At 39.9% G+C, this 26,554-nt stretch overlaps 2 protein-coding genes and 1 non-coding gene across 3 annotated transcripts; all 3 read right to left on the bottom strand.

Moving 5' to 3' along the window:
- Positions 1 to 5,577: 5,577 nt before the first annotated feature.
- On the bottom strand, positions 5,578 to 5,702 carry LOC115283112. Its single transcript, XR_003904921.1, has one exon. It is a non-coding gene; the product is annotated as a small nucleolar RNA SNORA65 (small nucleolar RNA).
- Positions 5,703 to 8,901: 3,199 nt separating this feature from the next.
- Positions 8,902 to 14,653, bottom strand: KRT26 (keratin 26). Its single transcript, XM_029927731.1, has 8 exons — positions 14,225 to 14,653; positions 13,710 to 13,792; positions 13,151 to 13,307; positions 12,867 to 13,028; positions 12,656 to 12,781; positions 11,853 to 12,070; positions 10,578 to 10,645; positions 8,902 to 9,056 (listed from the first exon to the last, which is right to left on the bottom strand). The coding sequence occupies exons 1-8, from the start codon at positions 14,651 to 14,653 to the stop codon at positions 8,902 to 8,904; spliced, it is 1,398 nt and encodes a 465-aa protein (XP_029783591.1).
- A 6,755-nt stretch (positions 14,654 to 21,408) lies between these two features.
- On the bottom strand, positions 21,409 to 26,316 carry LOC115281970 (keratin, type I cytoskeletal 27). Its single transcript, XM_029927728.1, has 8 exons — positions 25,869 to 26,316; positions 25,100 to 25,182; positions 24,576 to 24,732; positions 24,134 to 24,295; positions 23,921 to 24,046; positions 22,328 to 22,545; positions 21,842 to 21,891; positions 21,409 to 21,726 (listed from the first exon to the last, which is right to left on the bottom strand). Exons 1-8 carry the CDS (start codon positions 26,280 to 26,282, stop codon positions 21,584 to 21,586), a joined length of 1,353 nt encoding a protein of 450 aa, XP_029783588.1. The 5' UTR covers positions 26,283 to 26,316; the 3' UTR covers positions 21,409 to 21,583.
- Between the last annotated feature and the right edge of the window lie 238 nt (positions 26,317 to 26,554).

A 26,554-nucleotide genomic window follows, 5' to 3' on the forward strand; every position in this document is an offset into this window, starting at 1 on the left:
GGAGGGCAGTTGCCCTCAGGTTGGTGGTTATCTGAGAAATGGGTCTGGGTGGAGTAATGTCAGTTTCCTTATTACATCTTTAAATGGTGAGTGAGTCACTCTTCACTTCCACCCTTAGAAGATAAAACTCGTCAGTCCTCCACACGGTAAAAATCTGGCGTCATGGTTTTGGGCTATTAGGCTAATAGATATTGATGCTCCTGAGACTTTTTTCTACTTTTAGTTTCACAGTTCTTTTCACGTAAGTAGAAGACAGACCTGTAATTGGTGTTTCCCCCAATGGTCCTTCCATTATTAGTGTTCCCACCCTCTTGGCACTGTTTCCACTGGGAGCCTCCATTTTGGCTGATGCGCATCATCTCCTGTTGACACTTACTTATGTTTGGGGATAGTTGTCTTCTCTTATCCATTTTGGCAATTAGGAACACACCCCTAATTGCTGTTGTGTGTTGCGGGAGTTTGGAAGGACATTAATGTATTTCCTGACCCTGCACAAATCTAAAGCAAACGTGGAAGGAAATATTTCGTCTGTTTTTATTTCACAATGGCTTAGCTTAGGTGAAAGTCATTGGTCGACTAATTATTTACGGGGTGTGGATTCCCATATATTTATTGAAAACCCTGAATAGTTTTGAAAATTTTGAACATCTGGAAATTGACTTGTAGACACAATTTCCACAAATATTTATTATGTGAGGCTGTTACAGATTCATTCATTCGTTTATTTAACAAATATTTATTAAACACTAGTTATATGCCAGTCACTGTTTTGGGCACTTGGAATAAGTAGAATCAGACATTATTTGTCTTTTGGTGACTCGCTTATTTCATTTAGCATAAAGTCCTCAAGGTCCCACCATGTTGTAGCATATATCAGAATTTCTTTTCTTTTTAAGGTTGAATAATGTTCCATTGCATACATATATACTATATTTTGTTTATCCATTCATCAGTTGATGGACATTAAGGCTGCATTTACCTTTTGGCTATTGTGATTAAAGCTATCACAAACATGGGTGTACAAATATCTGTTCAGGTCCTTGCTTTTTTTCAGTGGGAATATGCCCCAAAGTAGAAGGACTAGATCATGCAGTAATTCTATTTTTAATTTTTTGAGGAAATGCCATAGTGCTAATTTTTAGTAGCTGCATTATTTCACATTCCCATCCATAGTGAACAGGGGTTTCAATTTCTGCACATCATCACCAAAATTTGTTGTTTTCTTTTTTTTCTTTTCTTTATCGTGGCCATCCTACTTACATCAGGTGGTATCTCCACGTGGTTTTGATTTGCATTTCCTTAATGATTAGTGATGTTGAACATCTTTTCATGTGCTTGTTGGCCGTTTGAATATCTTCTCTGGAGAAATGTCTATTCAAGTCCTTTGTCCATTTTTAGAATCATGGTTTTTTGTTGTTGTTGAGTTGTAGGAGTTTGGTGTATATTCTGGATAGTAACCCATTATCATTTCATTGCTAAACAGGTTGAATTTATCACTCTTTTTATTTTTGGACTGTGATTCTATTATCATATTTAAGAAATGATTAATTCCCTAAGCTCATACAAATATTTTCTTATTTTGGTTTCTAAACATTTAATCATTTTGCCTTTCACATTTAGGTTGTTGGTAGTTTGGAATCATTTTTTAGTATTCTTTTCTTAAAATATTTGATACAGAATCAAATTTCTTTTTTTAAAATGTGGGTAATGGGGGCGCCTGGGTGGCTCAGTTGGTAAGGCATCAGACTGGTTCAGGTCATGATCTCCCCATTTGTGGGTTTGAGCCCCACATCAGGCTCTCTGCTCTCTGCTTTGGATCCTCTGTCTCTCTCTCTCTCTCTCTGTCTCTCTATCTCTCTCTCTCCCTCTGTTCTCTCTCTCTCTCTCAAAAGTAAATAAACATTAAACAATACGGGTACTGATTCTTTCAGCATATTTACTGAATGGTGCCATCCTTTCCTTGTGGTGCTGTATTGTGAATAAGGAAAGTGTCCAATGCCTCCTCTGCTCTTAAGAGAATCTTCGTGTAAGTGAGGGGTCATTTAGTACCACTTTTCTATCTGTGCCAGAACCGTATCATTTTAGTCACATTAGTTGCTCCATAATATAACATGATATTTGGTAAGACAAGAACTTCACCAACTCTTTGACATCAAGTCTAATTTTATTTCTCCATTCCTCTTTTATATAAATTTTAAAATCAGCTTTTTAAATATAAGATCTCAAGATGTGCCATAAATCTATAAAGATGGGTGATAAAATTTGACATCCCTATGATATTGTGTATATCTATCCAGAAAATTGGTTATTATTTCCACTTATTGGGGTCTTCCTCAATGTCCTTTAGTAAAAAGTGATTTTTCCATATGTACTTTCATATCTTTTTTTTAGAAGAACTCCCAGATATTTATCTAATATTGTTGATAAAGGTATCCTTTATTTTTATTGTTCAAATGTTTATTTATTTATTTTGAGAGAGAGCATGGGAAGGGGAGAGAGAGAGAGAGAGGGAGAGAGAGATAGAGAGAGAATCCCAATCAGGCTCCACACTCTCAGTCCAGAGCCGGATGTGGACTCATGAACCTTGAGATCATGACCTGAGCTGAAATTAAGAGTCAGATGCTTAACTGACTGAGTCATGAGGCATCCCAAAGTTATCTTTTAGAAATCACATTTTCTAGATAAATTTTACTATGTAAAACATGCAATTGATACTTGCCTAGTGATTTTGATCAACCTTGGTACATTCTATTCTTTTCACCCCAGTTTTTATTTATTTTTTCCAGCTCCATTGAGGTATATTTGACATAGAAAATTGTAATATATTTAAACTATAAAACATTATGATTTGGTATATGGATAAACCATGAAATGATTCTCATAATCAAGTTAATTATCATATCCACTGCTTCCCAAGTTACCTTTGTATGTGGGAGAGGGAAAACTCCTAAGATCTATTCTCAGCAAATTTCAAGTATGCAATACAATATAATTAACTTTAGTCACCACGCTACATGTTAAATACTCAAAACTTATTCATCTTCTAACTGGAAGTTTGGACCCTTTCACCAACCTATCCCATATTCCCACCCCTCAGGCCCTGGAAACCACCATTCTGTTCTACATGAGAACATTCTTCTTTTTTTTAAATAATAGTTTATTGTCAAATTGGTTTCCATATAACACCCAGTGCTTCTCCCAAGTGCCCCCCTTCATAACCATCACCCCCTCCCCTTTCCCCCTCTCTCTTCAGTCCCTCTTCAGCCCTCAGTTTGTTTTCATTATTCAATAGTCTCTCATCATTTCATAGGTCTAACAGGAGAAACCTAACAGAGGACCATAGGGAGGGGAAGGGGGAAGCAAGTTGGGGAGAGAGAGGGAAAACATTCTTGATGTAAACAAATATAGCAGTATGTAATGGTATCGAGTAAAATATCAAAGTCCTTCCTCACTTCTGTCCTCCCCACCCTCCCAGGTGACTAGCGTACCCTTCCAGGTGTTTGCACCCTTCCAACTGGTTTTCTATGCATTTGCACACATGCATGGCATGTAAATTCACAAATGTCATACATGAATCATCTGTTTTATATGCACAGTTCTGTAACTTGCTTTGTTACAGAAAGTTAGCAATGATATATATGCCTTAGAGCATGAATAGGTGCCTAGTGTGGCAGAAACTGTTGGTTGTCCCCCAAGTTTTTTAAATTTTTAATATCTTTTATTTATTTTTGAGAGGCAGAGAGAGACAGCATGAGCAGAGGAGGGTCAGAGAGAGAGAGGGAGATACAGAATCTGAAGCAGGCTCCAGGCTCTGAGCTGTCAGCACAGAGCCTGACGTGGGACTCGAACCCACAAACTGTGAGATCATGACCTGAGCCGAAGCCGGACACTTAACCAACTGAGCCACCCAGGCGCCCCAATCCCCCAGTTTTTAACTGGGCAATGACTGCCCATGATAAAGACTACTTTCTCCAGCATTCTGTCCAGCTAACTGTGGCAATGTGATTAAGCTCGCCAATGGGATATAAACAGGAGTATATGTGGCATGTTCTGGAAACTATCGAAGAGGAAGCTGTCACAAGTCTTTGTCTCATCTTGTCATTTTCCTTCATCTTGCTGGCATGGATGTGACGGCTGGATCTGATGGTTGGAGCTTTGCGTTAGACCATGAGCCAGGGCCATATTTTGGCTCCGATAGAGTAGAAAGCTGAAAACAACCTGAGTTTCTGATGGTGTTCTGTCATCCTAGCCCTGAATGCTCTCCATCTGCAGTTTTTTTTTAAATTTTTTAATGTTTTATTTATTTTTGATACAGAGAGAGACAGAGCATGAGAGGGGGAGGGGCAGAGAGAGAAGGAGACACATAACCGGAAGCAGGCTCCAGGCTCTGAGCTAGCTGTCAGCACAGAGCCTGACGCGGGGCTCGAACCCACGAACGTGGGATCTGACCTGAGCTGAAGCCAGAGACTTAACCGACTGAGCCACCCAGGCGCCCCTCCATCTGCAGTTTTATGTGTGAAAGAAACTTCTAACTGTAGAAAGTCCTGTTACTCTGTTTTTGTTACTAGGAGCCAAACCTAATATTGAGTAATTTGTTTAACCACTCTCTTACTCAGGGAGCTTCAGTTTGTCTCCAGCTTATTGCTATTATTGCTGAATATGTTCACATTTTTCTTTAGAATGAATTCCTTAAGATTTTTTTTTGCCACGTCTTCTTAATCAGATTTATTGAGATTTCATATACCCATAATACAGTTCATCCTTTTTAGCATACAGTTCTGTAGATTTTGTCAAACATATGGTCACGTACCTACTACCATAACCGAGATTTAGAACAGTTCCCTTAGGGTGTAGCTCTATGCAATTTTATCACATGTGCAGCCTCATGTATCCACCACTATGCTCAAGATACATAATTGTACCGGGTTTATAAGACTGTCTTGCTAACCTCTTTATAGCCACACCCACCTCTCCCTCCCAGTCCCTAACGCCTGGCAACCATGAATTTGTTCTCCATCTCTATTTTATGTCACAAATGTGCTATAAATGCAATAATGCAATATGCATTCTTGTGGATTTGTCTATTACTTCTTTCTACTCTATTAGAAACTCTGTTAGTTTTTGCTTCATGTGTTTTAGAGTTTTCTTGTTTTATATATTTAGGATTGCTTTTTCTGATATTAATACAACCACTCCTGATTTATTAAAAGTAAATTAAATTTTATTTATTTACTTATTTATTTATTTCCCACTGGTTGTCAAAAATGATCCTTTATTAAAATACTTTCCTTTGTAGTTCTTAACTAGCTGGGCATTCCACTACACCACTATTGATGTCATCTATGATGTCATGAGGGTGGCGGCCATCAACATTGCAGCCCACAGACTAGGCAGTCCCCAGAATCTCTTTAATGGTCCCAGAGAGTTCTCTGGCTAACGATCGGTGCCGCATCTGTGGGCAATGTTGATAATTTCATCAAAAGTGATATTTCCACTGTGCTTAACTGAAGAGAGAAACAGCAAAAGCTTTGTCACAATCCAAGGCCAGAGCAGACCACACGTACTTCCTTATTTCCAGGCTGTTCCCATGCTTTCGGCACAGAGTCATCCACATGAAGAACAACCCTGTTTCCTAAGTTGGGGTTTACTATCAGCTCACCACTGGATCGCACCAGCCAACAGAGAAACGATCGGGTGGCGATAAATTTTATTATTTTTTTTTAAAAATTGAGATATAATTACCATTGTATTAGTTTCAGGTATATAACATAATGATTCCATATATGTATATATTACAAAATGATCGCCAGGGTAAGTCAAGAACATTCATCACCCCACATATCCACAGATTAAAAATAATTTTTTTTGGATTAATGTTTGCACGACATACCTTTTTCCATCATTTCACTTTCAATCTAACTGTATTTGTTACATTTGAAGCAGATCTTTTGTAGACAGTATATACGTGAGTTACACTCCAGAGATACTTGTGCACACGAAGTAGGTGCCATGTGCAGAATGTTTGTAGTAGCATTGTTCATACTAGTCCCCAGCTGGAAGCAATTCAACAGGAGATTGCACAAATTGTGCCAAATATTTTAAAAGCTTTGCCAACCTGGCGGTTGTGTAATGTTGTTTCATGTGGTGTCTACTTCCATTTCTCTGATTGCTGGCGAGGTTGAACACTTTTCGTACATTTACTAGCCATTTAGGATTTCTCCTGGCACGCTGAATATACCATTCTATTCTCTTTTGGATTCCCTTGTTGCTGTTGAGAAGTTGGCATTCATTCTTGCTGCCACTCACTTGAAGGTAATCATTCCCCCCTCCCCATTTGCCTGATTTTAAAGATATCCTATTTGAAAGATGAACAAAGATGATTTCATCGGAGAAGTGACCATAGCTAGTTAGCCAAGAGTGACAGCCCTGAAACTGTAGGCCTGGGTGCAAATCACACCACTGGGCAAATTTGAACACATGGTTTAAACTCTTTAAATCCCAGTTTCCTTATTGGTATGATTGTGGATTCCTTTTTATCTTGTCTTTAGCTTTACTTTGATCTGATCCATGTGCATTTCATTTTATTTTGATGTGTAGGACTTCTTTAATCTGTGAACTGATGTCTTTCATCAGTTCTGGAAAACTTCCAGCTCTTATCTCTTCAAATATTACCTTAACCGGGTTGTCTCTGTTTTACCCTTCTGGAAGCCAAAAAAGATTTACTTTCTGTATTCTGACTTTAAACCAATTGCTAAAGGTACACCTTGGACCTGTTCTGAGGGCCTGAAGCTTATTCAATTTTTGGTCCTCAGATGGTAGTGCTGGCAGAGGTCCTGTAGAAATTGAAAGGCAAACCTATATTTGAATGAAGGAAGTGTTACTTACGTTAAGGAAAAATTTGCTGTTCCCTCCAGGGTAAAGGAATTCAGTAGAGTCATCCTGATAGCATGTGGTTAGTTTTCTTTCTTAAAAAATGGTACCATCTCAAGGGCTCCAGTTCTGTCTGCTGATGACAGGTCAGTGGCTTGACTGGCCTTAGAGAGGGATCTCATGTACAAATACATGAGGCCAAAGTACAGCCTCCATATCTGTCATAGTGGCCACTTTGACAGTGGGTTTATTGTGCAAGCTCATTGTGAAGAGGATATCCTGGCTGACCTCCACAAGATGATTCAGATTGTCTACATAGTTGTGGACTCATTCTCTGGGGTGAATGTTCTGTAGAGAGCATTAAAATGAGTCACGAAGAGCCATATGTCTTGTGCTCACTCCCAGAGGAATGCAATTTTCATAACTTATGGACTTGTCATATGTAAAGATTTCTTATAGGAATTGTGCAAAAATTAAAATGTATAAAAATTCTTCTGTATGAGGAGTATAAAGCAGTACTTAAAATAACAAATATGTTGCATTACCCATTATATTTCTGACAGGAGGAGATTTTTGTCTTTAGTAGGCATCAGTGAAAATGAATTCTCTACAGTTTTATACATCTGATGACTTAAAAGATTCTCCAAAGATTTGCTTCCAGCTCCATCCACTTCATACCTTTTATCTCTTCTGTTATCTACATATTTGTGGTGCCATGTGCTATAAGATACGTTCATATCACAACTTGCAGCCCTGTGCCTTTATAATATGATACTACCTGGGCACGGTGGGCAGTGGGAATATCCCCAGAAGCCTCCCATGGAAATGATGAGAACCTCATTAATATATTCCACTATGCTCAATTCAACTGCCTTTGACTTAGGTTGACTTTATGTCCATATGCTTACAATAAGTCAGTTCATGTCTGCTGATATGCCAGGTTAATTGCATCCTTTACTTTCCCTCAAATGTTACATTTAAATAATAAATTCTATGGTCACACTATCTTAGACATGATAGGTCACCCCCAGACATGAGGGAAAGAGTGATAGAGGAGAAATTGACGTAGAAAGAGATAGCAGACTTAACTGATGGTGCTGAAATTGTCTTAGTTTTGCACAAATTTTACAACGATGGCTATACAAACATAATGCTAGGGCCTTTCCTGTGCTAATGAGGGGCCTTGAGGCTTATGCATCATTACTGTCACGGTAAATTCACCTGTCAGTATCCCTGCCCTCAGCATCATCCCTCAGCCTGGTCCCCCATCCTACTTGGTTCTTCCAAGTCCTGAATCTTTCCTGGATTCTATGGGGTCAGTTAGTTCCTTGAATATGTATTTGTTGTTGTTGTTGTTGTTGTTGTTGAGACTTCTTCTACCATTCTGAACCAATAGGCTTTCTCCATTGTGGGAGGAGCAGACAGATGAAGCTACTGCCAAATGGAAAAACAGCTATGCGGATTCAGATTCAACAAACTAACGTTAACTGATGACCCATGCAGACTAGTTATTATGAAGGTGAACACTCCCAATGATCAATGGATACTCTTCTTCCCCATCCACAGAAACCCAAACCCGAGGACATCTACTCATTCACATAGTTGATCAGGGACAGATTTGGGACCAGAGATTAGGACTAGTGCTCTTTCTAACTTATCTTGTCATGAACTAAAGTAACGTGACTGTGTAAAGCACTTTATTTTACCAGCATTACCTTAGAACTGTCAGATTAGGATTACCCATAGAAATTCAAAAGCACCAGATTCATCAGAAAAAATTTGCAACAGAAAGCATTTTTAATGAATGGCAAAAAAAAAAGTCCCCTGTGATAGAAACAAAACATTGAGATAGAGCAAGATTTCTCCTACTCCTCGGAAGGATTACATGGAAAGAACATGAGAAAAAGAAAAGAAGGAAACCAAATGCTAGCCCTTGCATTTTTAAAGAATAGAAATGAATGATTTCCTTGGGTTATTTAGTCAATGGGATTCTGAAGAGGCAGGCTTTTTTTTTTTTAATAACTCATTTTCTTACTTTGATGCTTTAGAAGGTACTCTTTGCTCCATTGTAATGTTACTTATTTTGGAAGATTTTTCTTCAACTGAGTGGACCCTGAGGGAAAGGACATTGCCAAGTTGATCTAGTTCCTCAACGACTGTTTTGACGACAATTTCTTCTTTTGAGTCTAAAATAAAATAAATGCAAATTTAGTACTCATTCTTAACAGGGTGGAAGATACTTAGTCATGACGGTTGGCTTTTAAAAATAGGGTTTGTGGGGCGCCTGGGTGGCTCAGTTCGTTAAGCATCTGACTTCGGTTCAGGTCATGGTCTCATGGTTCGTGGGTTCGAACATCAGGTTCTGTGCTGACAGCTCAGAGCCTGGAGCCCACTTCAGATTCTGTGTGTCCCTCTCTCTCTGTCCCTTCCCCACTTGCTCTCTCTCTCTCTCTCTCTCAAAAATAAACATTAAAAAATTAAAAATAAAAATAGTGTTTGCAGTTTGCAGTAAGAGATAGGATACTGTGTTTGAAGTCTTTGCAAGGCCCAGACCTGCCTTATATTTGCCACCGTTCCCAAAACAATGTGTGTTTGACAGTGTGAGCAACCTAAGTGTCAGGCAGGTACTGACCTGGAGCAAGTAATGTCTTCTTCTTAATACCAACTTGCCCTATTTTTTGTAGTTTTAAAATAAAGTAGCTCTAGGGGCGCCTGGGTGGTTCAGTCAGTTAAGCGGCCGGTGTCGGCTCAGGTCATGATCTCTCGGTATGTGAGTTCAAGCCCCGCATCAGGCTCTGTGCTGACAGCTGAGATCCAGAAGCCTACTTCAGATTCTGTGTCTCCTTCTCTCTCTGCCTCTCCCCTGCTCACATTCTGTCTCTCCGTCTCTCAATAATAAATAAGCATTAAAAAAATAATAAAATAAAATAAAATAAAATGAAATAAATAAAATAATGTAGCTCTTCCACCAAAGCACTGAAACTGGGAAAATAGTAGATCCTATGTAAGAAAAATGGGTATTGAGTCCTCATTTCAGTAATTTCATAATTTGACCACATCTGTTCTACAGGAATATAAAATACAGGGGCGCCTGGGTGGCTCAGTCAGTTAAGCCTCCAACTTCAGCTCAGGTCAGATCTCATGGTGGGTGGGTTCGAGCCCTGTGTCAGGCTGACAGCTAGCTCAGAGCCTGGAGCCTGCTTCCGGTTCTCTGTCTCCTTTTCTCTCTGACCCTCCCCCTCTCATGCTTTGTCTCTTTCTGTGTCAAAAATAAATAAAACATTAAAAAAAAGTTTTATAAAAAGGAATATATAATACAAACATTAAGAACTGCTGTAATGACCCCTAATTCCTTCATTGGCTAGAAGTAACCTTAGAAACAACTTTTTAAGTATTTTATTTAAAAATTTTTTTTAATGTTTATTTTTGAGAGACAGAGCATGAGTGGGGGAGGAGCAGAGAGAGGGTTAGACACAGCATCAAAGCAGGCTCCAGACTCTGAGTTGTCAGCTCAGAGCCTGACACGGGGCTTGAACTCATGAGCTGCGAGATCATGACCTGTCCTGAAGTCGGAAGCTTAACTGACTGAGCCACCTCAGGGGCCCCAACCTTAGAAACAATTTGATTTAGTTTACAAATAAGTGACTTATTTAATAAAATTGCCACATTCAAAAAGATTTATACCAAGTAAAAAACATTTTCTGTACCTTTGACTTGATTTTCAGAATGTATGGGCCCACGTCCTTTTGATTTGTAACATGTAGACTTGCTTTTTCTGTGAAGAGAAGAGTAAATTGTTGCATTTTTTTCCCATGAGGAAGCCCATAAATAGCTATGACTAGGGAGTAAAAGTTTTGATGTGCTAGTTTCCACATATAAGTAAGCTTCTTCTGACCTCAGTGTAGTGAAGAAGGAAATTAAATAAATATTTATGATAAGAAATTCCCTTGTGATCAGCTATTTTCTCATTTGTCTCCCCATCTGCGGACTCCAATTTTTTACTCTGACTTTTCAGTCAGTCACACCAATGAACATGTTTAGGGTGCCACAATGCAGAAGGCACTGGGTTAGCTGCTGTAGAAAATGTACAGTGATGATACAAGCAGTTTACATCATTGAAAATAAAGTGCATGCGTGTAAGAAGTTATCTGGAACACAGCATCAAAGATGTAGTAAAAGAAGTGAATAATGAATGGTGTAATGAGCACTTAGTTTGAAGGAGGGAGCCTCAACATTGAGTTCCTATGAGAATAGATTGTAAAGAGCTGACACTGGCCTTGGAAGACGCATGAGATAGAACTGACTCCTGATGTGACCATGTGGCATTTAATAATAGCCACGGATTTCCAAGTCCCTGTTCATGTGCAAGCCACTCTCCCGAGCACTTCACCTACACAGCGAAGTGCTATGGTCAAGAGTAAAGAGTGTGGTTTTGGTGTTATCACAATCTTACCAATTAGGAAACTGGGATTTAAAGAGTTTAAGCTTTGTGTTCAAATTCACCCAGTGGTGTGATATGTGCCCAGGGCTACAGGGCTATTGCTCTTGGCTAACAAGCTATGATCACTTCTCCAATGAAATTGTCAGTTGATCTTTCAAATGAAAATGTAATAACCCACCTAAGACAGGGTGCGTGTGTGGTAACTGGTGAAGTAACAATAGAGTGTGTTGTTATAGGACATGTGCATCCTCATTAAATCAAAGAAAACTGATTTCCCCCTAGAGTACAGGAATTATTTAACATTCGGTATTTAGATGACCTGTTATTATAGATATGCACCCTTCCTGTACTTAGATATTTGATTTGGCTTAGACATGGCTGCCTGTTTTCATTTCACTTGGATGCAATAATAAATTCCTGAGACCACAGGTCAGTATGATCCTTAGAGAAGGAAATTCCAAGATACGATACTGACACTCATATAATATGGAGCAAACCCAGTGAATGTGAGGTTAGTTTTTTTTCGCAAGTTAGTATTTACCTTTCTTCTCCATCCAGTAATTTGCAATACGTTTCTATTTCTTTTTCTAAAAATATTTTGATATCTAGAAGCTGTTGGTACTCCAGCTTCTGGCCTTCTGTTTCCGTGCGTATCTGTTGCAATTCTTCCTCCATTGACCCAATCTGGTCCTGGATCTGCTGGAGCTGGAGACAGTAATTGCCTTCGGTTTCAGCCAGGGAGCATTCATACGAATGTTTCTGGAAGAAGAACAAAGCAAGGCTTGCATGGGCAGCAGATAAACAGCACATTCATATTTTAAACATTCTCAAGGTGGAAAGAAGCACTTGTATGAGGTCAAAATCCTTTCCATTGAAAATCTGCCTTAGCTAGGTGCGTGTGTGTGTTTTAAACAAACATTTTCTTTCCATTGAGAAAGTTTAATTTTTACACTTTGGGACTGGTGAGTCAGAAGTCATGTTGGGGGTGGCGCCTGGGTGGCTCAGTCAGTTAAGTGTCTGACTCTGGATTTCTGCTCAAGTCATGATCTCGTGGTTGGTGAGATCAAGCCCCACATTGGGCTCTCTGCTAACAGTTGCAGAGTCTGCTCCAGATTCTCTCTCCGTCTCACTCTGCCCCTCCCCTGCTTGCGCTCCTGCGCTCTCCCTCAAATTAAATAAACTTAAAAAAAAAAAGAGTACTGTTTTATGGATACCATTCTTATTATTTACTACATTTACCGTATTTTATACTTTGGTTGTATATAATTAGTTATATGTAGTTAGATGTGTGTTTACTCATGCATATATACACACACATTCAAATCAATGGTGACTCCTACGAACCATGGCCACGAGGGACTGAAGTTCTATCTCCAAGGTTTGCAGATTGCGTTTCAGCTCCGTCAGCTCATTTCTGGCTGTGGTGGCTGCTCCTGAATCATCAGAAATCTGCTGTTGCAGTGAGGCACTCTGTGGCATAATCATCAGAAGGGTTAGTGACCCGGTCAGTGGTCTACCGACCAAGCCCTTGGTCTGTGATTGGCCACAGAGGTACCTTTTCGTCAAACCACGCCTCCACGTCTTTGCGGTTCTGCTCGGCCAAGTCCTCGTACTCGGCTCTCATGTTGTTCAACAGGACAGTTAGGTCCACGCCGGGGGCTGCGTTCACCTCCACGTTCACATCCCCCCCAGCCGTGTACTGCAGGACATTCATTTCCTGGAAAAGGGATCAGTATTAACACTCAAGGGAGAATTTTGATTGATAGTCCTACTCTGCTGGGAAGTGGGCAGAGGACTGAAATCAGATTGTATCCGAAGCCACCCTGCGGGGTCCCTTACCTCCTCGTGATTTTTTTTAAGGTACGCCAGTTCCTCACTGAGTGTTTCAAGCTGTATCTCGAGGTCGGTTGTACAAAGGGTCAGCTCCTCCATAACCCTGTGAAGACCATTGATGTCGGCCTCTACGCTCTGGTGTAGAGCAAGTTCATTTTCATACCTGAAAGGTTATGAAAGTGCTTGAGAATTATAACGTTAGGCAGGTGCAAGGCGTAGCTGTTTCCGACATGTCCTATACCAAAGGATATTCCGAAGGATAGGATGTTCTATTCATGATCCTGAGGCTTCCTGCATAGGCAAATTGGAATCCCTACTGATTTATAATGAATATTTCAGAGGAGTTCTTTCTTCAGAGGTTTTATCATCCAATGTGCTTAATAGTTGAATTAAAGTGTTGCTTAAAATTTATGATTGCTCTTTTTATTTATAAGGGTGCATTTAATTTTTTCAGGGATTTAGTCTGATGTCATAAAAACATGTTGGTTTTTAAAGCAAAAGGTCTGTTGTTTACTCCAATGGTAATATTTACCTTTATTACAATTAATTATGTTATTTCACCTACTTCAGCCTGAAGTCATCAGCAGTCAGTCTGGCATTGTCATTTTGCAGAACAATGCTGGCATTACAGGTAGTCACAGAAATAACCTAAATAGGGTAGATTGTGCAAAATGTTAAGTGCTGAAAGTCACGGGAGAGTCCAGAATTTAAATGTGATTTTTAATCTTCTCAACCCATTAAGTATCTGTTTTAGTATCATTTTTTTCGACATTAAAGGAATCTGGCTTTATCTTCAGACAATGAATGTCCAGAGCTTAAGAGCCAAAGTGTAAGCTTTTATAATCACAGATACTTTTATTTCTCTTAATCAAAAACTATGAGCTAAATATAAGATCAATAAAGCAATTATATCTATTTTGAAACTATTGGTCTACAATTTTTTTTTTATTCTACAATTTCCCCCCAGATATTACTTTAAGCCCTGGGAATAGAGAGTGAGCAAATTCTACATCAGGCAGAAATTTTAAGCACATTCTATATGTTGTCTGTCATCCAAGAATGCAAATCCATATTTCTTACCTGCCTTTTAAGATCTTCAATGACTGAGAAATATCTTGTGCAGTCATGATCTAGACCCCGGCAAGAACCAGGCCCGTATTTCTCATACCAGGCCTTGATTTTCTGCTCCAGGTCTGCGTTTGCCTCCTCCAGGGCTCGAACATGGTCCAGGTAGCAGGCAAGGCGGTCATTGAGGTTTTGCATGGTCACCTTTTCATTCCCGGAAAGGAGGCCATGCTCATTGCCAAGAAAGCCGGCAGAGAAGTTCCCACCACCATTACAGAAACCTGCACTAGAAGAAAAGCTCCCAAGAGTACAAGAAATGCTGCTGCCCGCTCCAGATCCATGGCTCGCATTCCCAGCCCCGAAACCCACACCTCCACCAGGCAGCCGCCCTGGGCCCGCTCGGGAGCAGACCCGCCTGGATCCACTGGAAAGTTGAAAAGACATGGCGATAGTATAGCGGAGCGGCCCTTTCTCAGCGAGAAGCGAAGCAAAAGTACCCCATTAGTAGCAGTGCTCTCCACTGGCCTTTTATAGGACTCTGCAGGTCATTTCAGTCTTGACTGTTTCAAGCTGTGATAAAATATTACTCGCTCCCTAATTGTTGTTTTTCATAATTGGGTGACTTCTAATAGTGTCCAGTCTGGACGTGGAAAGGTGCCCCCAGGGTATCTTGGTCTATGAAAAAGGCACCAGGTCAAGTAATACTAAATCATAGTTTCAAAGGTCAAAATTAAATACAAGTACCCATCCATCTTTTTGTCTTCAGGAGGAGATTCTAGGTATTTTTTTCCCCCTAGACAACAAAGAATTAATAATTCACATGAGAAATGTCTACTGTTTTTGTCCTGCAAATGTTTATGGAGTATTTCTATTTTTCGTGCTTTACTGGGCATTTCCTTTCTATTTATAGCAGGTACTCTCTCTATATAGTGACCTGTTGGTAGTGGGGTTTTTTAAATTGAATTTTTAAGTTAAAAACTGAAATAATAGAAATCCTGCAGTACTTTGCTTATCAACTTAACCAAAATTAATGAACAGGTGGCAGTGACAGAAAATTATTTGTATTGAGATTTCTTTGGTTGAGTCCAGGAGCAGAATATGCATTCCACAAACTTCTGAGTCTCCAAACGGTTCATTTCTCTACCTGACAAATATTGTTTACTGCCTTTTAATTTAAATTTATGTATTTGACTTACTAAGAATTATTTTGAGAATTGAACTTCCTATTGATGGAGAGTAAAATATATGAAGGAGAGGTGTGTTTTCATCCCTACCTAGAAAACCAATAATTATGGTCCTCAAGATGGAAGATTGGTTGTCAGAGGTAAGTAGTCTCTTCATTCTCTTTCCTTGACGCTCATATGGTGGTGCTCCAGTTCCCTCCGAGGCAAATGAAAATAATAACACTCAATGTTGAGTAGTTCTGATAATTAGTGACTATAAAACAGTCTGAAGGGTGCAAACATTTTGTAAACGTTAATTATTTAAATTATTATAGTAAAAAAACATGTTGGACAGGGTCAGGTCTCTATAACTTATAATGCTACAAATTGGCTACTGATTATGGGTTTAGATCGTTTAGAAACAGTAATTTTTTCTGAATGAGATTTTAAAAAAAGTGTTTATTTTTGGGAGAGAGGGCATATGCCAGCGTGAGTGAGGGAGGGGCAGAGAGAGAGAGAGAGAGAGGGAGAGAAAATTCCAAGCAGGGTCCCTGCCAGCAGTGTAGAGCCCAATGTGGGATTTGGGCTCATGAACCATGAGATCATTACCTGAACCAAAATCAAGAGTCAGATGTTTAACCGACTGAGCCATCCAGGCACATCTTGGCAGGCGAGAATTCTACCACTGAACCACCCATGCACCGGCATCCAGGCACATCTTGAATGAGATTTTTCAATGCTGTGCGTATCAGGTACTTTGAAAAACACCCAAGATTACTGCTCCTAAAAGATATAGAATATCTGGCAGGACGGAACACATGGATTGTTTTGACCAAAATATTTTAAGATAATATAAACCTGTAACTCAGGCCATTGCTACAGGTTTAGAACGATGTGTGATAGGAACTGCTGCTTGTATTCAGAAACTCGTTACTGATTTTGTTGCGACCTGGTAACCATTTTAATCTTTTGCTCAAATGTCCCATGAATAAAACAAGGGAAACAGAGTATGGGGTCAGTGTAATAGTTTATAAGTCTTTAGTGTCTTGGATAAGAGGTACTGTGAGGCTGCAAAGTATTATTAACATAATCGGCTTATCTCTAGATAGTTTATAAATACTAATTAACTTGTTATCTTTTATAGAGCCAGGTAGGCATATATTATTAGAACCATTTTGGGGATGAGTTGGCTGTGAAGCTAAGTGGCAACACAGATCACAAAGCATTTTTATATCCAAGTAGGACTGGAATGTATGATGCTTAACTCCTGAAAACACTGTCATCTGTTTGCTCATCAGAGCAAGTCTCTTGACTTACTTTTGTTTTTTTAATGTTTATTCATTTTTGAGAGAGAGAGAGAGAGAGAGAGAGAGAGAGAGAGAACATGAGACATGAGCAGGGAAGGGGCAGAGAGAGAGAGTGACACAGAATCTGAAGCAGGCTCCAGGCCTGAGCTGTCAGCACAGAGCCCGATGTGGGGCTTGAACACACAACTGTGAGATCATGACCTGAGCTGAAGTCGGACGCCCAACCGACTGAGTACCCAGGTGCCCCGCTTGAACTTTTCTTAGTTATAGATTTCCTCTACACGAATACTTGCTACATAAGTTTTGGTGTTCTTTAGTCCTTTCCAGAAGTGGGGGGTAGACAACAAATTCTCTGGACCATTTCTCTCCATACATTTCTATCATACATTATTTTATTCATGGTAAGAAATACATACCATTATCCTTTCTTGAGACTCTTCTGGTCTTAGAACATTCATTACTTAATGTGCATATTCTAGGTACTTGAAAATAATTGAATTGAATTAAACTTTAAGTTATGCAGTGTAGATGTCTGCTCACCTTAAGATAAAGACGTTCATCACATTATCTTCCTCTAATGATCGTAGGCTAATTTTGCCCCTGAGCCAAAATTAAGAATTAGATGCTCAACCCTATTGAGCCACTCAGGTGCCCCAAGAATCAGATTCTAGTGTGCCAATCCTTCCCACAAAATGGCTTCTCGGTTTTGGTATTCCCACTCTGCTCTGAAGTGAACAGTGGACCTGAGGAATGAAATCAGATGACTATCTGAAGCCACTCCACAGGGTTCTTGTAAGGGACTCTGATGATGGCTTAATCTTAGTCTGTTTGGAGTTAGAATGTGCTCAGTTTTTCCTTCCTTCCCTCACTAGAAGGAAGGATTCCTCATGGAATCATGAGATTCTCAATACTATGGTATTCTGTTGGAGTGAAGCACATGGACTCTGAGCCAGACTGCCTGGATTAGCTGTGTGACCTTCAGAAAGTTAGTCAACCAGTCTCTGCCTCAGTTTCCTTGTGTATAAAAAGAGCGTGATAATAGTACCTATCTCATAGGATTATTTTGAGAATAAAATGAGGCTTAGAATAGAGTTTAAAGTGCTGGGTATCACTTACTGATTCTTTCCTGGAAGTTATGTAAAAAAGTCCTGCATATACTTTGGTTTTGTTACCTTTTATTTTGGTGTCTTCTAAGAAATGATTTCCACACCAATGTCAAGGAGCTTTCTCCTATGTGTATGGCCATATCACCATGAACGCACCCAATCTCATCTCCTATGTGTTGTTTCAGGACTTACTGTTTTAGGTCTTATGTTTAGGTCTTTAATCCATTCTGAATTGATTTTTGTGTATCGTGTGTGATAGGGGCCACTTTCTCAGGAGCCCCTTTTTACATTTGTATATTCTGTTTTCCCAACACCATTTATTTTTGTTTTTGTTTTTAACATGCTTTTAAAGGTTTATTTATTTTATTTTTGAGAGAGACAGAGACAGCACAAGTGGGGAGGGAGAGGGAAAGAGAATCCCAAGCAGGCGCTGCACTGCCAGCACAGAGTCAGATGGAAGGCTGGAACTCACAGACTGTAAGATCATGATCTGAGCCAAAACAAAGAGTTGGATGCTTAACCAACTGAGCCCCCCAGCACTATTTGTTGAAGAGGCTATCCTTTCCCCATCACGTACCCTTGGCCCCTTTGTTGAAGATAAGGTGACCATACATACATGGATTCATTTCTGGGATGTCTATTCTTTTTATTGTGGTCAAATACACAGAACATAAAATTATCACCTTATCCATTTTTAAGCATACAATTCAGTGGTATTGAATGCATTCATAATGTTGTACAACCACCATCCATCTTTATCACTGTTTTAATTTTGTAGACCTTAAATGTACCCATTAAACAATAACTCCCCATTATCTTCTCTCCTAGTCCCTGGCCATCACCACTCTACTTTTTTTCCCTATGAATTTGACTACTCTGGGTACCTTTTATAAGTGGAATCATACAGTATTTGTCTTTTTGTGATGGACTTACTTTACTTAACATAACGACTTCAAAATTTCATCCATTTAGTAGTATGTGTCAAGTTTGCCTTCCTTTTGGGGCTCCTGGGTGGCTCAGTCAGTTGAGTGTCCAGCTTCGGCTCAGGTCATAATCTCACGGTTTGTGGGGTCAAGCTGCAGGTGGGGCTCTGTGCTGACAGCTAGCTCAGAGCTTAGAGCCTGCTTTAGATTCTGTACCTCCCCCTCTCTTTGACCCTCCCCTGCTCATGCTGTCTCTCCCTGTCTCTCAAAAATAAATAAAAAACATTAAAAAAATAAAAAAAAGATTGCCTTCCTTTTAAAGGCTGAATAATATTCCATTGTATGTATACACCACATTTGGCTTATTCATCCATCATAGATGGTCACTTGGGTTGCTTCTATATTTTTAGTTATTATGAATGATGCTGCCCTTAACATGGATGTACATATATCTCTTCAAGATCCTGCTTTCAATTCTTTTGGGTATTTACCTGGGAGTGGATCATACGGTAATTCTGTTTTTAATTTTTTGAGGATATGTCATACTGTTTTTCAGAGTGGCTGTACCAGTTTGCATTCCAATGAATAGTGGTCAAGGGTTCTAATTTCTCCACATTTTTATGCCTGCCATACTATTTTATTTATTGTAGCTTTGTAATATATTTTGAAATGAGGAAGTGTGCTTTGTCCTTTCTCAAAATTGCTTTAGCTATTAAGGGTCTTTTGTGTGTCTATATGAATTTGAGGATTGCTTTTTCTGTTTATGATAAAAAATGCCATTGGGATTTGATAGGGATTGCATTAAATCTTGTAGATTGCTTTGGTAGTATGGCCACTTAAACATTATTAATTCTTCCAGTTCATGAGCATGGGATAGCTTTCAATTTATTTGCATGTGCTTTAATTTCTTTCATCAACATTTTGTAGTTTTCTGTGTGTAAGTCTCTCATCTCCATAGTTAAGTTTATTCCTAAGTAGTTTATTGTTTTTGATGCTATTATACATGGAATTGTCTTCTTAATTTTCTTTTTGAATAATTTATTAAGTGTATAAAATGTAACTGATTTTTATGTTGATTTTTTACCCTGCCACTTTGCTGAATTTGTTTATTAATTACAACAGTTTTTGGTGAGGTCTTTAGAATTTTCTGTATATAAGAGCATGCCATCCACAAACAGAGACAATTTTACTTCTTTTCTTCCATCTTAGGTGCCTTTTATTTCTTTTTCTTGGCTAATTGCTCTGGCTAGGAATTCCAGGATTGAATAACAGTGGCAAGAATGAGCATTCATGTCTTATTCCTGACATGGAGGAGAAGCTTTCAGTTTATTTTTACCATTGTGTATGTTATTAGCTGTGGTATTGTCATATGTGGCCTTATTATGTTGACTTACATCCTTTCTATACCTAATTTGGTGAGCGTTTTTATCATGAAAAGGTGTCAAGTTTTGTCAAATGTTTTTTCTATATCTATTGAGATGACCACATGATTTTTACCCTTCCTTCTGTTAATGTGGCATAGCACATGTACTAATTTGTACTATGTTGAACCATCTTACATCCCAGGGATAAATCTCATTTGGTCATGGTATATGATTCTTTTAATGTGCTGTTGGATTTGTTTCGCTAGAATTTTTAAGATTTTTGCATCTAAGTTCATCAAGAATATTGGCCTGTAATTTTCTTTTCTTGTAGCATCTTTGTCTGGTTTTGGCTAAGAGTAGTGCTGGCCTTTTGTAAAATGGGGTTGGAAGGGTTTTCTCCTCCTCAGTTTTTTTTTTTCTTTCTGTCTCTGGTTGGTCTAGTAAAGATTTGTCAGTTTTATCTTTTCAAAAAACCAACTCTCAGTCTTGATGATCTTATCTATTGCTTTTGTAGTCTCCATTTTATTTATTTCTGTTCTAATGTTTATTATGTCCTTCCTTCTGCTAACTTGAGGCTTAATTTCTCCTTTTTTCAGTTCTTTGATGTGTAAAGTGAGATTGTTTATTTGGGAACTTTCTCCTTTCTTGATATGGGTGGTTATCCCAGAAAGTTCTCTCTAAGTACTGCTTCTGCGACATCCCATACATTTTGGTATGTAATATTTTCATTTCTGTTGGTCTCAAGATTTTTAAAAAATTTTCCTTTTGATTTCTTCTTTGACCCATTGGTTGTTCTGGAGTGTGTTAGTTAATTTCTTAATTTTCCAATTGTCCTCCTGTTATTGATTTCTAGTTTCATACTCTTGTGGCCAGAAAAGGCACTTGATGTGGTTTCAGTTTGTAGGAAGTGTTTTGTGGTCAAACGCTGCGGAATTCCACATTTGCCCTAGTTCCTACATCTCTCTCTTTTCCATTCTATCTTCATATCACCATTTACTGTTTGTTGTTGTTCTTGTTGTTGTTATTTTAAGGATGTTTTTGATTCTTCAATTTCTTATTTCCACTTCTATGAGCAAGTTGCACTCAGGGATTAGATTTTATAAACTTTTATTCTCATTGCCAGCACTTAGCAAGTGTGCGTAACAAGTGTTTATAGAAGGAAGGGGGGAAGATCTAAAATTTTCCAGAGATGTGAAAAAGACTCCAACCAGTTGGCCTGTTAAACTTATTCCTAACTTGTGAAGGCCACTGAATTAAACAGAAGAAATTAAAAATAAGATTCAGCTCCCATCTGGGGTATGTTTAAAATGCAAAGATTGGCCACAACCAGTGAAGATGACTTGCAACAAGAAGTTTTTATTGAAACACCACCACAGAGAAATCCTAAGAAATGCTACAATTCTAAAAGTAGGTTGTCTTAACTCATTGGAAGAAAAGCAGAAAAATAAGAGGGATTATATTTAGGAACCTAGACTCAGGTTGGTGTTTTAACTTAGGGGCTCTTTGGGGGTTCAGGAAGGCACTCTCTGTTCACTCTTTGTGCTGTTGGTTTTGGTGGATTTCTCTTCCACAGTGTGAACTCTGGATGAGAGAACTTTGCCACGAGGATCTATTTCTTCAACAATTGTTTTAACCATGGCGGTTTTAGATGAGTCTAAAATGACATATAGGGATTGTTAGGATGTATCAAATTCACAAAGGGGAAATAACTCATCATTTGAAACGTATGTACGAGTAAATACTGTATGCTCAACACAGCTTTCATTTACCTTTGGTCTGATTTCCTGGTCCTCTGTAGCCTTTTGATTTAACACAAGAGCTGTAAAAATATAGAGAGCTTATATTAATTATTTCACTTTGTTTTGCTGAGGAAACTGGAAAACAAGGATTTAAGATGGGAGATCGCTGGGGACGCCTGGGTGGCTCAGTCTGTTAAGTGTGACTCTTGACTTCGGCTCAGGCATGATCTCACTGTTCATGAGTTTGAGCCCTGTGTGCGGCTCCACGTTGGCAGTGTGGAGTGTGTTTGGATTCTCTCTCTCTCTCTGCCCCTCCCCTGCTCTTTCCCACCCTCCCTCTCTCAAAAATAAATAAACTTAAAAAAAAAAAAGAAAAAAGAAGGTATCTGGATTCTAAATAACACTAGAAGGGGAGTATGTACACATGATATGGGTCATAAAAACTTTATACCTGGTTTCAAAAAATCTTTAATAACCTTAAGATAAAGGCGTTTTCTCAAAGGAAGCTGTGCTTACCCATCCTCTCCATCTATCAGACGGCAGTAGGTGTCAATTTCCTTTTCCAGGTGGACCTTGATGTCCAGCAGCTGCTCGTACTCCAGTTTCTGGCCCTCTGTCTCGGTTCGGACCTGGTGCAGCTGTTCCTCCAGGGCCCCGATCTGGGCCTGGATCTGGGCGAGCTGCGTGCAGTAGTTTCCCTCGGTCTCGGTCAGGGAGCACTCCAGGGAGTGTTTCTGAGGATCCGTAAGACATAGTTTAGTAGAAAATGTCACAATGTTGTTTTAGAATAAGGCAGAGCACTTAAGAGACATTTAAATCCTTACATAATGCAAAAGACCATATTTACCCCCCAAAAGCCCCCCTTGTTCAACATTAATTGTTGCCTTTATTAGATGCCATACTGCTGTTATGTTTGAGAATGACACAGTTGGTGGTGATCGTCATTCATGCCCAGGAGTGTTAGTAAAGATGAACTGTTTCTTTCGAGGGCACAGTGTAAAGATCCTTCTGCCCCACCAATACAGCCGATGCCTGGGAGTCTGGTGCAAGTTGCCACATTCCCCAGGAATGAAAGATTCCCTACAATGAGTTGCCTCATTTCTGATAATGTAACAGCCTTGTCATATAGGGATTGTAGCTCTTCTATTAAAAGATAGTTCCCTAGTGAAATGCATAAAATTTCCAGAAGTAAAATGACCCCAAGGAAAGAATGACCTTTTAAAACTTTAAATGGGTTGATTCATCAGCTTGTGAATCCAAATGGGTTTATATAGGGTCTCTCCTGAGGAGGGATGCTTGCTATAATTTTACATGAGATGAAGATAAGAGTGTCTTACTCTTTCATCTGCAAGAATGTTTTTTGCAAAGTTCCAATTTTATATACAGTCACACCCTCATTTGTGGATAAGCTTTGTTTACTTGCCATAGTGGAAAAAGTATAGAGGTGGGAACTAGGAAATCTGGACAGAAAGTTCTGGTTCCTTCCTATTCAACTGTGGGACTCTGGGGAAAACTGCTTAACTTCTTTGAATCTTAGATTCTTTTGGAAGTAATGACATGAATTATAAAGTCTGCCCTGCCCAAGCCCCAGGGTTATTGTGGACTCCTGTGGGGGAAAGTGCTGGACAAACCCTTAATGAAAAGGTTACTGTTATTATCATGCCTGGTTAGCTTTATAGGCAGCCTTCACGCCTCTGCTTTGCATCTTGCTTAGCCACTTAAAAACAAACTTGTAAGTAGGCTTAATTAAGCAGCCCAGAGGAGTGCTAGGCGAGGAAGCTAGGAGGGTGCAAATGTATTTTTGCACTCCATGGAAAATGGTTTTTGATCTTTTGACTTAGGAGGGAAGACTCAGGGTAAAAACTCTTTTCTTTTTCGGGCACCTCAGAAGAATTATACTTGCTAAATTCGAATGTTTCATAATTATGAACATCTAGGTATACTCTCCAGGCAAAGAGGATCCTGCAGGGCAAAATGCCAAGTTGTCTTATTTCAAAGCACGGCCATTAATTGATAAAAACAAAAATAAGTAATATCATGTGGAAGAAACACTCCTTTGATTTTTTTCTCAACTTCTGAAACAAACCTTTTTTTGTACTTTTTACTGACCATTGCTAAGAGGGACTGAAGTTCGATCTCCAGAGTCTGAAGAGTGCGTTTCATCTCCGTAAGCTCATTCCGAGCGGAGGTGGCGGCGCCAGCCTCGTCGGAAATCTGCTGCTGCAGCGAAGCGCTCTGCAAAGGCGGGCAGTGTGTTAAGGGGTTCAGCTTGCCTTGCATGGGCGTTCAGGGCCCTGCAAGCGCGCCCCCACGGGATTTCACCTTCTCATTGAACCAGGCCTCCGCGTCTCTGCGGTTTTGCTCCGCCAGGTCTTCGTACTCGGCCCGCATGTTGTTCAGCAGGACCGTGAGGTCCACCCCGGGCGCCGCGTTCATCTCCACGTTCACGTTCCCGCCCGCCGCGCACTGCAGAGCCTTCATTTCCTAAAAGAAATTTAACCATGTTAGGAGCTGACTATTTTCAAAGGAACTAGACAGGATGCAGGTTAGGAGCGTTTAAAAAAAAAAAGTGGGGAGGGGGGGTAGTTTGTTTCTTTGGAGGCAGATGAATAGGAACATTTCAAACAGTCTAAGCCATATGGAGAAATTGACGAGTTCCTTTTGGAATATTGATGTCAGACATTCTAACACTCGTCATCTGAAATTATTTTGCAATTTTGGGAGCAAGGCGGATTGTGGAATGGGGGGGAGACAGAGTGCCTACCTCCTCGTGATTCTTCTTGAGGTAAGCCAGCTCCTCGCTCAGAGTTTCTAGCTGTATCTCTAGGTCGGCTCTGCACAGAGTCAGCTCATCCAGGACCCTGCGCAAACCGCTGACATCCGCATCAACGCTCTGGTGGAGGGCCTGTTCATTTTCAAACCTTAGGAAATAGTTGACACCTGCATCACCTTAGTCCCATCACTTGTTAAGTCATCCTAAGACTCCGACCATGCTTTGAAGTTGAACTGTTAAAATCTACTCAAAACTTTTGTTAGACCGCCCACAGTGCAATGAACAAATTTATTTGAAGCAAGAGGATGGGAAAGCTCGAAATTCTCTTGCATATAATCTTAACATTCATCTGTTAGTTCCTAAATTTCCCAAAATATGTCATGCAGCTGGTCATTCTTATATGCATTTGGTTTAAACAAAGAAGCAAAATCAAACAAGTGAGGTGACCTCCAATAGCCTAAATTAAAGGGAGGAAATGTTGAGATAATCTTTGGTTTCTTTTCAGCTCTACTTACTTTAGTTTGAAATCGTCAGCCGTGAGTCTTGCGTTATCATTTTGCAGGATAATATTGGCATTACTGGTAGTTACAGAAATTATCTGATAAATGGAGAGTTAGTTAGGAGTGAGGAAATACTCTAAAAATGTCACATTCCTTTGAAATAAAGTCATCTATGAAATTATAGTAATCTTCTGGCGTTCTATCTCCAATAATAAGATGATTTTTTTGGAAACAGGAAATTAAGTCTGTTTACCCTTTACCCTTTACCCTTCACCCCACCCATTAAAAAAAATCCTTCCTATGGAAAAAATTATAAATAATATAGCAGGAAACATTGGGCAGTTTTTGATATTTTCACATCTTGAAAAGCATATGGGTGAGCCATGTTCAAAGATTAGAATTTTAATATAAATTATTTTTAATATTGGGGCATTTGGGTGGCTCAGTTGGTTGGACATCCAGCCTCGGCTTAGGTCATGATCTCATGACTCGTGAGTTCAAGCCCTCCATTGGGCTCTGGGCAGACAGTTCAGAGTCTGGAGCCTGCTTTGGGTTCTGGGTCTCCTCTTTCTGCCCCTCCCCTGCTTGTGCTCTGTCTCTCTCTCTCAAAAATAAATAAACATTAAAAAAAATTTAATGAATTATTTTTAATATTGATAGTGAACTACTGAAAATTAGAAGCTGCCAGCAAAGCCCTGCTGTGTGTAACATCGCACACATTTGTGGGTGCTTGTGCGGCTAAATATTCTCCAGGGTATTAACCCCCAGACATTGTGTTTCTTACCTGGTTCCTGAGGTCATCAATTATTGGGAAGTATCTGTCGTAATCGTGATCCAGACCCCGGCAGGAACCAGGCCCAAATTTCTCATACCAGCCCTTGATCTTCTGCTCCAGGTCGGCGTTGGCCTCCTCTAGGGCGCGCACATTCTCCAGGTAGGAGGCCAGCCGGTCGTTGAGGTTCTGCATGGTCACCTTCTCGTTGCCGGACAGGAGGCCGTGCTCGCTCCCGGTGAAGGCAGCGCAAGAAGCACTGGCCCCTGCGAGCCCCCCGCCATAGCCGCCTGCAGGTGAGCTGCCCCCAAAGGCGCAAGAGAAGCCACTGCCGATGCCTGGCACCCCACATGCGTTCCCAGCCCCAAAGCCCGCGCCCCCGCTCGAGCCAAGCCGTCTGGAGGCCGAAGAAAAGCGCACAGACATGATGTCAGACTGGAAAGCTTGTTCCTAGAGTGAAGCTTCGATGGCAAATGTTCTCCTCAAACAGCTGAGCTTGTCTTTATATACACGTTATCAGGGTGTTTCCTGATGAGCTTTGCCACCCCTAGCAGAACGGTGTGTGCCAGCTCATCATGAATTATTCATAATTGGGTGATTTTTTTTTTTAATGAATGCCTTTACTCACTGTGTCCATTTCTGGAGGTGGATAGTTACCTTGGGGTTATTTGTTATCTCCAAAATGGGACAGGGAGGAG

Source organism: Suricata suricatta, chromosome 17 (genome assembly GCF_006229205.1).
Source record: "Suricata suricatta isolate VVHF042 chromosome 17, meerkat_22Aug2017_6uvM2_HiC, whole genome shotgun sequence".
Classification (NCBI taxonomy): domain Eukaryota; kingdom Metazoa; phylum Chordata; class Mammalia; order Carnivora; family Herpestidae; genus Suricata; species Suricata suricatta.

Coding starts and splice junctions, on each gene's coding strand:
- LOC115281970 (XM_029927728.1), bottom strand. CDS start 26,282: ATGTCTGTGCGCTTTTCTTCGGCCTCCAGACGGCTTGGCTCGAGCGGG. Junction 24,733..25,099: donor GCTGACGATTTCAAACTAAA/GTAAGTAGAGCT, acceptor CTATTTCCTAAG/GTTTGAAAATGAACAGGCCC. Junction 24,047..24,133: donor AGGCCTGGTTCAATGAGAAG/GTGAAATCCCGT, acceptor CCGCCTTTGCAG/AGCGCTTCGCTGCAGCAGCA.
- KRT26 (XM_029927731.1), bottom strand. CDS start 14,653: ATGTCTTTTCAACTTTCCAGTGGATCCAGGCGGGTCTGCTCCCGAGCG. Junction 12,071..12,655: donor TTCAGTCCCTCGTGGCCATG/GTTCGTAGGAGT, acceptor TTCTTCTTCCAG/AAACATTCGTATGAATGCTC. Junction 10,646..11,852: donor TTACTGGATGGAGAAGAAAG/GTAAATACTAAC, acceptor TTCTCTTCACAG/AAAAAGCAAGTCTACATGTT.